At 36.8% G+C, this 15,705-nt stretch overlaps 1 protein-coding gene across 10 annotated transcripts in view; it reads right to left on the bottom strand.

The window, feature by feature from the left end:
- Nucleotides 1-8,141, bottom strand: part of gria2b (glutamate receptor, ionotropic, AMPA 2b) — a 47,702-nt gene extending 39,561 nt beyond the window's left edge. For 7 of the 10 annotated variants that reach the window (XR_004338025.1, XM_032554616.1, XM_032554617.1 and 4 more), the window contains exons 1-2: nt 7,681-8,140; nt 7,405-7,545 (exon numbers count right to left, since the gene is read on the bottom strand). Coding sequence is in view for 9 of the 10 variants with exons in the window: in XM_032554616.1 (XP_032410507.1) it covers nt 7,405-7,545; nt 7,681-7,765 (226 nt within the window). In the remaining variant the exon portion in view is untranslated. Of the gene's footprint in view, nt 1-7,404; nt 7,546-7,680 lie in introns of all 10 variants that reach the window. The other 3 variants (XM_032554618.1, XM_032554613.1, XM_032554612.1) reach the window with 3 other exon arrangements.
- Between the last annotated feature and the right edge of the window lie 7,564 nt (nt 8,142-15,705).

The raw sequence follows: 15,705 nt of genomic DNA, 5'->3' as shown, positions 1-15,705 counted from the left end.
TGATCTGCTGTATTTAACCCCTTTGAGAAGGTTAGAATAAATCCTGTTATTGTATCATTTTACAGTTGAACTAAATGAGATTTTATCTTTTAGATCATAGTTGCAATGGAGGAGATACAAGGGTAAAGATTTAAACTTTTACATTCCAAGTCTGTGTTCAGTCTTTATCTTTGTGCTTTAAGGCAGACGCTGAGATAGATCATTAACAGGAAATGACATCATTCTGAACATGGATTTATTTTCTCTCTCAAAATAAAGATATTCAGAGAAGTAACTCAGATTTTTGTTTTATATACTTATTCAACATGTGTAATCAGTCTGGTGATGACATATGATATTTGACAATATCGTTCCTCACATTTTTCATTGGAGGAAAGATTCAACCAGTAAAACTGAACTGATTGCAACAATCATCCTTCAGCTTGGCTCAAGGCCTCTCCTTGTTAAAGGAAACTGCTTCTCTTTATTGCCAGCAGCAGCTTGTGTAGGCTCAGGTTCAAATTAAACACAATCAGCTTTTTTTGTAAGCTGGGGTTCATTAAAAACCAAATTAAATCAAATTTTGACTTCTGTGTGACTGTGCTGCTGCAGGTACTGAATGCTGGATAATCATACAATAACTCCAACATTCATTTTACCATTTACACTGTGAATTTTTGCCTGCTTTTAGTCTGTTTTGTCTCTTTTAGCAACAAAAATGAGTCACTGGACATTTAATATAAACCAAGTGTCAATTTGTTTCATCATCTGTCTTAAGGAAATGTGTGATGATTTTATCCACCTGCAAGAGGTCATTTAGAGTCATTTTGATTGGATCAGAGGTCATCATCTCTCATATCTCAATAAAGTAGCTGATCCAAATCATAATCAGAACCACAATCAATAGAAATGTAGTATCTTGGGAGGTTTAAGAATGTTTTATGGAAACAATATAAACTTTTATACATATGTATAAATGTTTCCGGTACAAACCTCAGGATAAAGATGTTGGTTTTTTTGTTGTTTTTTTCTGAGCATCACACTGTAAAATTTTAAATTTCCCTTACAAGGTAATATACCACAACACCTAAAGGTCTCATCTTATCACTGTGTTTGCCATCATAAATCATACATTCAAAAGCCCCCTTCTCTAGTTTTAGATGTAGTTTGTGTAAACTAGAAGTGTTCATAAGTTCTGGCTACTTCCACTAAATCAAATACAACATATCTTCCCAAACAGCAAACAGCAAAGGCATTTCCATACTGAGAAAATGTAGATATAAATGTAGACCTTTGAATCTTCCTGTATCCTTAGCTGGAACTTTTGAAGGACACAGCGATAAAGGCTCGGTTGGGGGGCTGTATTCAGGGCAAGCCAAGATCCGCAGAGGCTTTTTGGCCTCTTTTTATTTTTTTGACCAGCCAGCTGCTAGGCTCATTTACCATTTCAACACTCTCTGTGAAATGGCGGAGATGCTCTTAATTAAGTGTGAACAATAAATTGGCTTTAACCAATTCCCGGTAGCGCATATAAGGAAGGTTTCTCCTTTTGATCATTTGGCCAGGTCCCTGAAATCATGCGTTCATGAAAGGCTATGTGCATTCAAATGTATGAAATTGCAGTGTGACATGATTCAGCCATGACAAACAGGAACTTTGAAGTGTTAAATGGGCAGCTGGCTGTCAAAGACCTCTTTGCCCTCACTTGGCCTCAGTAAAGATGAATGTCAGGAATGAAGGCACTGAGACTTGCTGTTGCAGACTCCCAGTTTTTATGGCAAACAAATGCAAAAGCAAACATGTGCACTGTAAAGTCCTTCTGTTTCTTCAGGATGAGAGGAGTAGAGAGAACATAGAATTGGGAAAGGGACCTACTGAGTCAAAGATTAAAATCTGTTGGCTTTCTGATAAGTGTTTGGTATTGGTTGCTTGTGATCTTTAACAAAACTTATAATGAAATATTTTCAAAATTTTAGGTTGAACAAGTGATCCTCCTAAAATATGAAATGAGAATGAAATATTTTTATCAGAGACTTTGGATTCATGTTTTCAGCTTCGTTTTCCACTCTTTCACTTTTTCAGATTGCAGGCTTTTAAACTGTGCAGTTTAGAATACCTCATCACACCTAACCCCTTAAAATGGATTTAGGTGATCATCCAGCTCCAACAACAGAAGAATTACCCCAGAACCTGCAAAGAATTGTTTTCACGCTTTGCTGCTTTACTATCAATTTGTACAGTTTTACAAAGGAAAACTTTTAGCAATTTCCCATGCTCCCAATATTCAATGTCAGAAATATCCTGCTGCAATTGTTTCACATCAGTTGTCCAATAAGACAAAGAAATGGAAGAAAATTACAAAATAACACTTCTGGTATCTGCTTAGGTAATAAAAAATTTGATTGTTCCCACTTTCAGAGAAACATTTTCAAATTGTGACTGCATGCCAGAGAGTGCGAGATTTACTAAGTGTTCAGGCCTTAGTTTGCTTGTGTTGCCTTACTTTTCATTGAAGAGGATTCATTTGAAAAGTTCAGGAAGTAATTTCATTTTGTAGACTTTTAATTTAAATAATAACAGAAGGTGAATGGATGAAAACCTTTTTACAACTTTCCATAATAAAGGTTTTCAGGGTCTGTGACCAATTCTCAGTTTCAAATTCCCACCACCATTCAGAAACTACATCATAATCATTTTTATACTTATTGTGTTTTTATCCAAAAGTTTAAATCTTCTCAAACTGATTAAGCTTATTTAAAAATGTAAGCTGAAAACATTATTAGTCAGAAAAAAAAAAACATGAAGACAACTGGTTAAACCAGAAATGTACATAGACTTAGACTTAGACTTGTACTTTATTGATCCTTTGGGAAGACTCCCTCAGGAAATTCACTGCTAATGTTCTGTCCTCAACATTACACACAACATACTTACTAAATTTAACAAGAAAACATTCAAATTTAAGAAATATGAATAAATAAACTAACACTGGACCAACATAGAGGAGTGGTATATGGCCTTATATTTTAACAATTTTTGAACTAAAAAGTGTGATTTGCATTCACTGCCAATAAGTCAGTCCTTTATGGGAGGTCAGTCAGGATTTACCCTTTTGGCCAATTATAGCTGCAGGTTTTTTCGGACATTTCTATCAGCCCGACTCATCAAGAATTTTTTTTTTAATTTCCTTTTCAAATTACAATAAATTGGCTTTGGCCCTGGACTTTGACTATCCCGTTAAAAATCCTGATATTCTTGATATTCCTTTGCCGTTTTGGATACATTTTGTATTTTGTTATCTTGCTGGAAGGTGAACCTCTGCTCCAGTCTCAGGTCTAACAAGTTTTGTTCCAGGTTTGCACTGTTTAGCCATATTCCTGTATTCTAAGTTGAACTACCACAACTGTTTAAAAATTAGTTAATGGAAAAGTTCAAGGAAACAAGACGAAACATAAAAAAAAATGTGGCTATCCTGCTCCCCCACAACAGTGAAAAGCAGCTTTAGGTTGTTCATGTCATTTTCAGGATTAAGAGGTGGCTCTAATCCAGGAAGTCTTTAGATTTATTGCTTTAGGGGGAAAGTGCATCAACAGTACTGCACATACACACATATATACATGGTCAGAATGACTCCCCTGGTGCTGGCAGCAGATGCAGGGCTGCCCAGATGAACTGTTATTGATGGAGAAATGTGTCATTCTGCCACCCACTGTCTCTGACACACTGTGTTGATGAAGTATGCTTCTGCACAGGCATAGAGCAGCAAGAGTTTCATAAGTCTGAAAGGAACTCAGACAGTTACACTGTGAAATAAAAGACTATAGTTAATTAAAAGCTGAAATAAGTCAGCAGCTTTCACAATATAAACAGGTAAAAAAATCAAATCATATTATACATGCCTCATTCTTACAGTACTGAAGTACTGCATTTTCTGCCCATATTTTTGGGTCATAGGAATTTCAGATCTAACTAATTTCAACAAAAGACAAAGATAACCATCGTAAATACAAAATGTCAATTTCAAATGAAGATTTTACATAATAAATCATCTGTGTTTAGCTATGTTTTTTGTAAAGTTGGGTCTGGTTCCAGACTTGTACAATGAACAGATCATTTAAGTAGAACATGAAGTAGGCTAATGGAAAGAAAAGCACCAATTTAAAGAACATCAAGAACAGATGAGAAGCAAATCAACTGACATCTGCTGTGGATCTTCAATGAATCAGAGAAAGAGCCATTATGTTTAAATACAGAACCTTCCCAGAAGTGGCTGGCCTCAAAAATTACTCCAATAACTTATCAGTGGCTCGTCCAAAAGGCCAAAAACTAACCCAGAACAACATCTAAAGCACTGCACTGCTTTTTTTTAAAACAAGACATTTTCTTATAAGTGAAATAATCTGCCAGTGAAATTTTTCCTTTTTTCATAAAGATTAAGGAATTATCTACTTAAAACAAGCTCCTATATCTTTCTGAAAAACTATTTGTAAGTTAATTTTCTCTTATTTCAAGTGAAAAAACCCAACAAACTAGAAACTACACCAAAATACTTGGTGATATTTTATGTTTTTGCAGCTTGCAGGCCACACTTGCCTCAACTAAGGTCAGAGTTCATGATTGGACAATAACAAATGAAACTTAGCAGAAATTACCAGTATGGGACAGGCCCAAGGCCAAAAATAACACAGATACCCATCTCACATGACCAAAGTCCTGCTTGTTGGTAAAACATATTCAATGAGAAAATCCAGCAATCAGCTTGTGTCCTTAAACTTAGACCCACTTTGGTTGTGCATCAAGAAAAATTTCAAAAACATATCAGCATCCCGTCCTCTTAAGGTAGAAAGGGGGCTAAAAATCTCATTTAGATGTTGTAGTATGACCTTAAACAGACTGTTCATGTTAGACAACCCTCCAACATGGCTGAATTAAAGCAATACTGCATAGAAACATGAGACAACATTCCACCATCATAAACATTTTTGGGGACATTTGCCATAACAAAGAGTGATACAAACAGCTGTTAGGTCTAGGGGGCAATTACTTTCCCCACATTGGGGCATGCTGATTCAGATAGCTTTTATCTCTAAATAAACTGTTTGAAAACTGCTTTTTGAATTTAGACAGGTTATCGTTGGTATTAAAAATGTTTTTGGTTGGATTAAGAGGAAATCTGAAGCATTGTGTGGCACTGTATATGGTCATTGTTGTTCATAAGTCTATGTGTTGAGCAAATTTTATCATGAGTTTTAAACACTGATATAAAGTTGTACCTTTTCTGCCGTTTAATATCTTCCTTTATCGTAGGCTGATTAATGAATGCCAAAGTACCTCTCTTCCCTGTGGTTTGAAGTGTGCTATTATGTAACAGAAAGCCTATCAGAACATGTCGTTGCTTTTACAGCTTCATATTTCTCCCTTTATTCTCACCTGAATGCAGTTTCGTGGAGCACATTTGAACAAAAGGCGAAGCGGTGGTGTTTAAGTGCTGTAATTTACAGTCCACCATGGATGGTGAGGCAGACTGCCATCTACTGGCTTTTAAAACCTCCCCACAAGCCCCCTCCCTGCATGCACACCTCCTCACCACAGCCAGCATCACCCCTCCTCTTCTCAACTCCCACTCAAGAACTCAATTAATATGAAGACAGAGTTCACAAAAAGCCACCAGATAAATCCATGGGGACTCAAACAATGCTTCTACTGACTGTCAGACCAGGTGACAGCCTGTAAATCAGCTCAACATCACATAATCAACATCAATCCACTCATTTCTTCCATGTCTGCATTTATAAGCAGCAGCTGCTGATGCTGAGATGAACGAGTCCTGCAGTTTGTCACCAGAGACCGCTAGTGTTTTCTAGTCGGATGATTTAACCCTTAAATAAGTTTCATCAATAAGAACAGAAAGAAATTGAAGATGATATTCTGGTAAAGCAACAAAAATGAAACTCAAGACTAAAGCTATTAATGTCATTTTGATAAATGAGAATGTCCTAAGTTCAATCATAATTGATAATATTATGGTTATTGTAAGAAACTTTTAAGATTTCCATCTTTTCTGTTCATGAGTCATTTCTCCCCAAAACACACCTGTTGAGGAGGGAAAAGTTGAAAAACATCCACAAATATACCTGATGTTTTACATAAATTGTTATATATGACACAGAAATGCATGTTAACACCATATTCTCTTATGTAATCTCCTCCCACTACTATAAACACCCAACAGTACCTAATAATACATATTTCTAACTCTTAAAGCCTAGACTCAGAGCTGGTTCCCACCCATCAGAAAAGACAATGCTGTCAAGTTCTTGTAACCAACAAGAAGAAATCATCTGAGCACAAAACACACGACTCTCGCTGTGATCTGTTGGACGCACTGAGCATCTTCAAGCAGGAAGGTTTTATATGGAAATGGGATCGATTGGACCAGTGCTCGCACCAATGAGAAGCCTTTGATTTATGTTTAAGGGACTGTTGAGAGCAGCAGTCGCTTGGCAACCACCTAATGAATGTACGAAATATAGCGACCTATTTGCTGCAGCAGTTTAAAATAAATCTGTCAGGAGAACAGAGCCGATTCTTACAGAAACTCTGAGGAGGAAATGTCTCAAAGTGAAGTCACAGCTTAAATTGTGACTGGAAACCTTCGTTTGGACCAAAAGTAGGGATTCAAATCAGACTAATGGCCGTTCTGGCAATTAAGCAATGCATAGGAAATCCTTCAGTGCATCGGCTTTTAATTAATCGCTTCATATCAGCCCTCATTAGCCGTGTTAGAGTGTGTCACAGGCACCGAGAATGTCTGCCTCTATCTGTGCATGTGGGCTGTTCTCCAACCCTGGGTGAACAGCGCTCCTCCTGAGCTGAGAAAAGACATGAGGGAGAAAAAAATCTGCCTCAGTAACTTTTTACCTCAGATTCCTGTCCTGAAACATGACAGAAGACGTTGTTAAAGTTGGGAGATGGTGTAAAAATGCAAGATGTCCCGTTTTTAATTATGCAAAATGAAAAGATTAATAGAGAATCAAATGTATCTAGAAAATATTGATTAGCCTTTGAAAAGGACTGCTAAGATGTTTTAAATAAACCTGAATAAGAGAACTTTTATGATTGACATTTTTTATTGTGTAGCCTCTTCTAATGAACGTGAAAGACTGAAAATGGTATTGATGTGACGGTTACTGTGGAAACCAACTTTCCCCTGGCTACTCAGCGCTGTTCATCCTCAACTCCCCAGCTCACAGGCTCAGCGTGTTTGCAGACAGAATATAGATAAGAAAGCTTTGACAATCTCTTATTAATTTAGAATATTTAAAACTATGATGTTCTGAAGAATGACCATAATAGTTTTGTGAGTGTCATACTCCCACTAGATTTTAGTAAAAAAATAATAAGACTAAAGATATTTTTACTTACAACAGTTGGTCACAGCGAAACTGTTGGCAACCTCCAGATTGTCAATATGGGGTGTCAGTCTGAATTCCGAGGTTCCAAATTGAACCATTCCTATCCGAAACGCGCTGTACTCTTGATCTGCGCCCCTTGGAAAAAGTCCCCCTGAAATTATGACAAAAAGCCTGTTACACTTACACAAAAACAACATGACAGATTTAGCGACCAAAATTCATGATTTTATTTTATGCAAAATTATTTAACCCAATTTTCTTTTGTCTGAATGAGTTAGAGACTCACCAATTTGAACACTGGGCGAGCCCCCAAAAGCGCAGACCCATAAAACCAGAAGAATAGAAAAAAATAAATTCACTATATTTCCCATGTCTACAGTTCAGGTGTCCACATCCACCAGATGAGTCTGGTCTTCCCTTGTTTCTCTTTGGAGGCGTTAGATCCAGAACATATTAAGAACCTTTAGCCTCGGAGAGAAAATAAGAGGAAGTCTTCTTGAAATGTGCGTTTTGTAGCAGGTAAATGACACCAGTAGAGGAATGGTCGCCGGCGGTGAGGTTCTGCTGTCTCTTTTTCCGCTCCTCCTCGTCACTCCCCTTCCACCGGCAGCTGCGCCTCTTCTGAACGCACGGAGCCGGTGCGCGTCTCCGCTCCGCGCGCCGGAGATCTTCTCGGTATCACACCCACAACTGAGGAATGTTAATGAGAAGGCGGACAGACACGAAAAGATCCGAAAGTCGGCCACATGGAGACCAAACCACACGCCGACCTCTGAATAAATGGGAACGGAAGCTCCTGCTCAAGCAATTCAGTTTTTGTTTTCGCCTCTGGGTTTCAGTGCACATGATCACACAGGAGATCGGTGAACATTGTTCAGTCAGGACACTATAGCGTCATTAAGGGAAGTTAAATCATATTTACTTGTTTTCCTCAGACAACTGGACCCTTAGATAAAACACTCTTTAAAAATATGAAGAAATTTTTCATTTTCGAGTCGCCTGAGTGTTTTTATAAAGCCGTTATCACAATTTCCTGTTCTGAGGCGATATCCCGAGGGGATTTACTTGCAGTTATTTGCAACATGCAGAGGTGTGAAAACAAAATCACAACTGATTTTGTTTTCACACAAAATCACACAAAACACCACAGTATTTTTTGTTCAGCCAATCAGTGATTTCTAAACTGACAGAAGTATTTCAAAATCTATTCTCTGGGCTACGGGGAGCCAGAATTAACTGATAGAAGACCGACTTTGTAATTTCTTTTATATGTCTGAAAGTTCATATAAAAGAACTTTATATAATGATGAATCCGAGTCCATCATTATACTCAAATTTCAGGCCTGATTACCAGTTTCTAGTTGTAATCAGCAGTTTGCTGACTGTTGATCGTTCCTCCTTTAGTCCAAAGATAATAGCTTCAGTTTTTTTCTTTTTTATTCTAATTAAAAACAGTTATGGCACATCCATGCAAATTAAGCAAACCATGCTTAATTTGCAAAAATCATCCTTGATTTTTGCAAATCATAACCCCACTTATCCCTCCTGAGGTTGTGAGGGGTGTTGGTGCCTATCTTCAAGCGGTCAACAGGTGAGGTACACCCTGGACAGGTCATCAGTGCATCACACACTCACACCTAAGGAGAATTTATGGAGACCAATCAACCTGACAGCCATGTTTTTGGATTGTGGGAGGAAGCCACATGCACAGGGAGAGCATGCAAACTCCAGAAAGACCCCAGGCTGAGATTCAAACCCAGGACCTTCTTGCTGCTCCATTGTGCAGCCCAGTAACTTATGTTATTTGCTATAATCTTATCTAGCAGAAGCATGTCAATATTAAATAAGAAGAATCCCAGGAAGGAACTTTGGGAAACTCAACATGTGATTTTTCTTCTTTTTTTTTATTTGCCAATGCCAAAAGTTACCCACTGACACAAACAAGTTCTTGCATGTTTGTGGTTATAGGATCTATGTGTGGAAACTGGCTGGAAGAAAACTGAGAATTTTAATGATGAATAAAATGGAGACTTACAAAACCACAGGAGGCAAACGAGACATAAAGCTTGATTACTGACAAGACACCAGTGGCTGAATGAAAATGGGGTGCAGCTGAGAGAGAAGCCAAGCAAACATAATGAGGAAACATGAACAATGAACACAAGAGAAGCCAAACAGGACAAACTGTAAACCAAGAGAAGGCTAGCACTAATCTATGAAAACTAAATTTAAATGCAGAACACAGTAAAGAAAAAATGTAGACTCACTAAGAAAGGAACCAACCTATACAGCAATAATAATAAACTAAATATGGCAATTTTGAGCAATAATGAATTCAGAAAATAAGAGGAATATGGCAAGACCTAAGAAAGTAAATAAACAAGGAAACTGGCAAAATGCAAACAGAAGAAAACCAAAATCCAAACACCCCAGTTTCATGACAGCCCTGCTCTGGACTCAAACCAGTTGACTACTGTACCAGAAAGTTCAACCCAGTTCTTCAATCGCACCAGTAATAATCCATGGTCAACAGTGTTGAATGCTGCGCTGAACCCAACAACAACAGCATTGTGGTTCTTCCAGTCTGCATTTCTGCTGACGCCTCTGAACACTGACAGCTTTCAGTCCAGTTATGAGCTCAACACAGTACTGAGACTGCTTTTGTCACAATGGCTGTTCAGTGTTAACCTACCCGAGCCTTATTATGGAATTCAGTGCCCTGCTAACTGGTTGAGCCACAGCAACAACTGCCATCAAGTATTTACAAATGACAATTGCTGTGGAGAAATTTTGACCCACTGTTTTTTGCAGAATCATCTTAATTCAGCCACGTTGGAGGGTTTTCAAATGAGAACCAACAAAAAGCTAGAGCATCTCAAATAGATTTTAATCTAACTTTTGACTTTGTCACCTCAAAACCTTAATTGTTTTAAGCAGTGAAAAGTAGACTTGCTGTCCTTCTCCACAAGCCCAGTTCACTGAGCTTAAGATCACAAACCAATGGCCAGATGTCCTTTTTATGCTCAGTTTATGCTGTCAGTTACAGAAGGTCATATTAAAGTGATTTCTTCATGCTACTGGTCTGACAGTAACCAGGCCTGAACACGGCTAGTGAAGCTGAATTCACCCTTCCAAAAATTGTTTTAACAAGTGCAGCAAATCCTTCTTCTTATGGAAACAGTTTGGTTTGGACAGCTTTTTACAGTCACATGTTAAAACAATATTTCAAAACTGCTTTTTGTATCTATTCTGACATTACTTCTATTTTGAAAATCCAGACTCCTTTAATACAAGGTGTGCATTTCAAGAAAACTTTGTCTCACAATGTGACAGTTTACAAGGTTATTTATTTTTTAACAGGGTGCCAGCCAATGACTCCTCCTGACAACTAGGATTTGCAAAGTTATTTTACTTTTGTACTTTTTGTAACTGATCACACAAGGACACTTCAAAAGGTGTTGACCATTTAGTACAATTAATGACAAAAAGCATTTTTCTTTACAAACAAAAACAAAAAAATCATTCATTGTAATTACATTTTTTTCTTAAGTTTTGTATTTTTAAATGTCCATAAGCAAAATAAGCACAAATCCCTTCTCTACAAAAAAGTGTCCATAATTCTTTCCCAAAGTTCATATGCAGGCAAAGATTTTGATTTATTTTTATTTTTACCCTACAGCAACATGAATAAACAGAACACAATATAAATAAGCCCCATATACTATTTAAATGCTCACAATTACTAATACCACACACACAAACAAATGATGAGTAGACTTACAGGTCACTGTTAGTCTCACAAATAGCAGAACCAGAAATCCATTCTTTTCATGGACAAATACAACCGTTTAATTTCATTATGGAGCACAAATTATATTGAATTTATGACTTACGAGTAACTTTTAACTCGGTGACGTCACACGCTTTCAAGACTTCCGGCTTGCCACGTCGGAAAGTCTGGCACAAATAAGTAGACGTTTTTTTGTTTGTTTGTTGTTTTTTGTTTGTTTGTTTGTTTTTATCGGTCCAGGGCGATTTTAGCTTCTCAGCATGACAGTGATGCTATTAGGAACAGGCCAGGGTTTGAACAGTCTTGGTTTTTATGGTAATAGTTCCTGTTAGGGGCGGCAGCGCGGGCGGAATGGTGGCGGCGGTGTTTTCCTAACACCCGGTTTGAGTTTGGAGGGAAAGTTCTTCTTCTTTTCTATCATGGGAGATCGCAAGCAACTTTCATGTGCATACCGCCACCTACTGCTACACGAGTGTGTAGCAACATTACCTTACATCCATTAAATTCTATTTCTGGAGGGAAACTGCCAACGTTACAAACCGTAAAAAAGCCAGCCTGAATAGCGGACCAATCAGGTGAGCTCAGGGGGAAACTGGGCGTGGTCAGGGGCGTTTCTGAAACTGTGACAGGACGGAAGGGGTGGAGGGAGAGTGGAAAATAGTGCAAGCAGCTCTGTGCAACAAGCGGGTTGTCATAACATGTCAGGGATAGCTATCAAATAAATCACCTCTTTAACTTTAATCTATCTTCACCTTTTGCATACAAATCCTTTTCAAATTTCTATGTCTGCCCCAAAGTGCCATTATACTTATTCTAGGTGAGGCAAAGTGTATCAGAAAACGAGTGCCAATTTTCTCTTGTGGTTTTATATAATGTAACCCTCAGTGTGAACCAAGAGATTCACATTAATCATGTCTGTATTCTATCTGGAAACAAACTAATGCAGCTGCTGGACATTAACGGCCAAACAGGAACGTTTTGTCAGATTTCAGCACCTTGGACAGCACATTACATAGAAAAGTGAGGCTCCTGTTGAGAAAGCCTGAGGAAAGGATGAGCTTAGCATGCAACAAAATAGTTTTATTATGGCCAGTTTTCATGAATATTGATTTAAAACATTTAATAAGTAATTTTTAGAATACACCACCGCAAAATCCTGAGTTTTATATTCTTTGTTTTTCGCGTTTTGTTGCATTGCAGCCCCAAATTTTAATGTGTTTTATTGGAATTTTATTAGAGAGACCAACACAATGTAGCTTGTAGACACAATATAAAGGAACATTGATTGCATTTGTTTTTGGCTATGTTCACCCTAGTGCTCCTAAACAAAGCCTAGTGCAACCAACTGTAAAAGTAATTTATTAAAAAGATCCTTTATTGTGTGAATCATGTCAGTGTAAATGCAGTTATAAAGATATCAAATGTTTGTTAGAAAACATTAAGAAAAACAAAAACAAAAACCAAGAAATAAAGGAGACAGGTCAGGGATGAAGTTGTTGAAAAACTTGGAACAAGAATAAAACAATATCCAAACCTTTGGGTATTTTGTAAAACATTGTTTAGTCAGTTTTCAGAAAATGTAAACACTATGACAACTGCCACCTACAAAGGTGGTCAAAGTTGATGGAATTGTGGATGAAAAATATGAGACAAACATGAATAAATTGTTAGAGGATATAAAAGTCTCTAAACTATGGATGACATTCACCTTCCAGAAGAACAAAGACCCTTTCAGGATCACCAAGACACATTGCTGGGTGATAATAATAATAATACATACACAACACATACACTATCACAGTGTACATACACCAATGCTTTTTGGAAATACTATTTATTGAAAACATGAGCGGGTTGTCATTTTCTAACCTGACAGCATTTCTAGTGATGATCTCAGGAGTTTTGATTTTGTTGATTTACTTACAGAAGTGTGCCCACCCAAACTTTTGGAACCACTATCTTAAACCATATGAAAATGGCTTCTATAGTTTGTGTTATGTGAAAACGGGTTGCTGAAGATCCTCTCTGCTGTGATGTTTTGGGTTCTTTTTCTCTCTCCTTTTTTCTCTCTCTCTGAGGCTTATGCTAATCTTGGCAGAAAAAGAAAGCAAACTCTTTGCCCTTTAACCTTTTCTGAAAGTTTAGCATGTTTTGATTCACTCTTTTGGAGTTCCTGCTGTTACACAGAAAAACAGTTTCACTTTGATTATCTTACAGTGCATTCACAGGTGTTCTAAATATGCAGCCTGTAATATAATTTAACTGTGACAAATCTTGAAGGCCCAAATTACTTTTTTCGAGCCAAAATGGCAGTATGTCATAATGAAGTCATAACCCAACTTTCTGCGTCAGTTCACATAACTAACTCACAACAATGAGGTGCGAATCAAATACATTTTGATGCAGATTCATCATCAGAATCTAAAAATGAGTGTTTAAACTTTCAGGTTTCTTATTTACCTGAAGCTCTTTTCTTAAAATGCATTCAGTGAATAGCACGTCAACCAAATCTTGTTTTTTGATCAGCAAACACAAAAATAAGGGATGTGACAAGTGATTATGCTTTTACTTTAACATGATTTTATTCCTGCAACTGATCAATGTTATTCTCAATGGGTTTTATTTATTCTTGTTCTCAAGTAGTCTAATTGATTTTTTCAGCAAAGTTTATTCAAATTATTTTAAAAACATTAAATTCAAACTAAAAAAAATTCTTCACTAAGGTCATTTCTGGTGAGTAACAAAATGATTTAAGTGTTGACATGTTTCCTCTAAAGTAAAAGAAAAAAAAAACTAAGTGCCAGCTGAGTTTCAGTCAATGTTTAAATATTTTACTTTGTTGCTAAGTTGTGGTTTGTAGATGTTCATCTGCCTTCTTGAAGGATGAGTTCTTGAATTTTTGATGTTTATACACTTTGAACTGACAGCAGCATTGTGGTTTTCTGGTTTTCTGAGGCCATGACCTCATGATTTCAGTCCTGGTTTTTCAGCAGGAATGTGGTTTTGCTGTTGACTAAACGTGTTTCTACATTTATGAATTTAAGACCTCAGCCTTAAAAACATTCTCATGTCTGATTTAGAAATTCATTTTGTTCCATGCCTGAAATACAAGTCTGCCATGTTCTTGATATGATTAGTACTGCAAAGGAAGAGATGTGAATTTCCTGATATGATTTCCAATCAAGCGATGAGACAAAACCTGCAAAATTGCTTCACTACTGTCCCGATTGTAACAGTAGTGACACAATATAAAGGAACATTGATTGCATGTTCAATCAATGTTCCTTGATTGAACATGCAATCAAGGAATCTTAATCTTCCACTTAAATGGAAGATTAAGTGGGTGAACTGTCCCACAAATAGAAGGATACGGAGAGCCTTGATGAATACAATGACACACCACTAGTGGGTTAAGTAACAGGCAACCAGAAGATGTTTTCCACTGTTAGCCAGAGTGATGTTGTCACATAGTTATTGTCTTAGAACTTGAGGCACAATTCTTCATTCACTGCAATAGTAAGGCCACTATTATTGAATAATTTTAGCAGTCAACAGCTTGGTAAATGTCACATAAATGTTTTCACATCTTGTCATTTTACCACAAACTTTAATGTATTTTATTTGATAGAACAACACAAGCAACACAGTGTCTGCTTCACACTGTTGTGGAGTATCAAGAAGAGGAAACATAGTTTTCATATGTTTTTTACAAACAATAATCTAAAAAGTGTTTTGTGCATACATACATATTCAGTCTCCTTTTAATCGGATACCCTTTAAATAAAGTTGTGTGTTTCTGTCACTATTAGCTTGCAGTTAGTTGGATGCGTTCCTGTTTTTCTCTAACCTGTTCTATAATATTTTATAGCTAATTTAAAAAAATGTTAGTCACCTGTCAATATCGAGTGAAAAAACTGGTTCAGTTGAACCTAAAACACTTGCAGTGACAAGTCAATGTCAAATTTATTTATGTAGCACATATAAAAGCCACATCAGCCGATCAAAGTGTTTCACAGCTACATCCACAATCATAAAACAATACAAATGCATGCGTCACTTTTCAGATTTTGATTTCATTCGTAAAAATGTTGAATGCTGTTTAGAACTGCATTTTCATTTCAGTCATGCACTTTGTGTTGTATCAGATAAAATCACAATTAAAAACATGTGGTTTGAGGTGATCAAATGTGAAAAAGTTTGAGAGAGATGAATACTATCAGGAGCTTCTGGATGATTATGAAATTTTCATCATTTGAATAATTTTGTTTAATTTGAAAAATGTACAAAGATCCTCATGTGCTCACAAGATCTCAAAATAACATTTTCTTTAATCAAGTAGATAAAAAAAATCACAATTTTCTAACGAAGTATGAATAAAATAGCAAAGGGCCATCATTTCCCATAAGCATTACAGGTTGTTGTAAAGTTTATAATTTTTGTATTCAAATCCACATTTTATATTCAGAGGAAAATAAGTCACAACATTGATGTGTGGAAATGGGCCTGCAGTGAGCCCAGTAG

This window comes from Xiphophorus hellerii, chromosome 23, assembly GCF_003331165.1.
Source record: "Xiphophorus hellerii strain 12219 chromosome 23, Xiphophorus_hellerii-4.1, whole genome shotgun sequence".
NCBI lineage: Eukaryota > Metazoa > Chordata > Actinopteri > Cyprinodontiformes > Poeciliidae > Xiphophorus > Xiphophorus hellerii.
The sequence above is the reverse complement of the archived record's forward strand: the minus strand, read 5'-3'. Positions and strand labels throughout refer to the sequence as shown.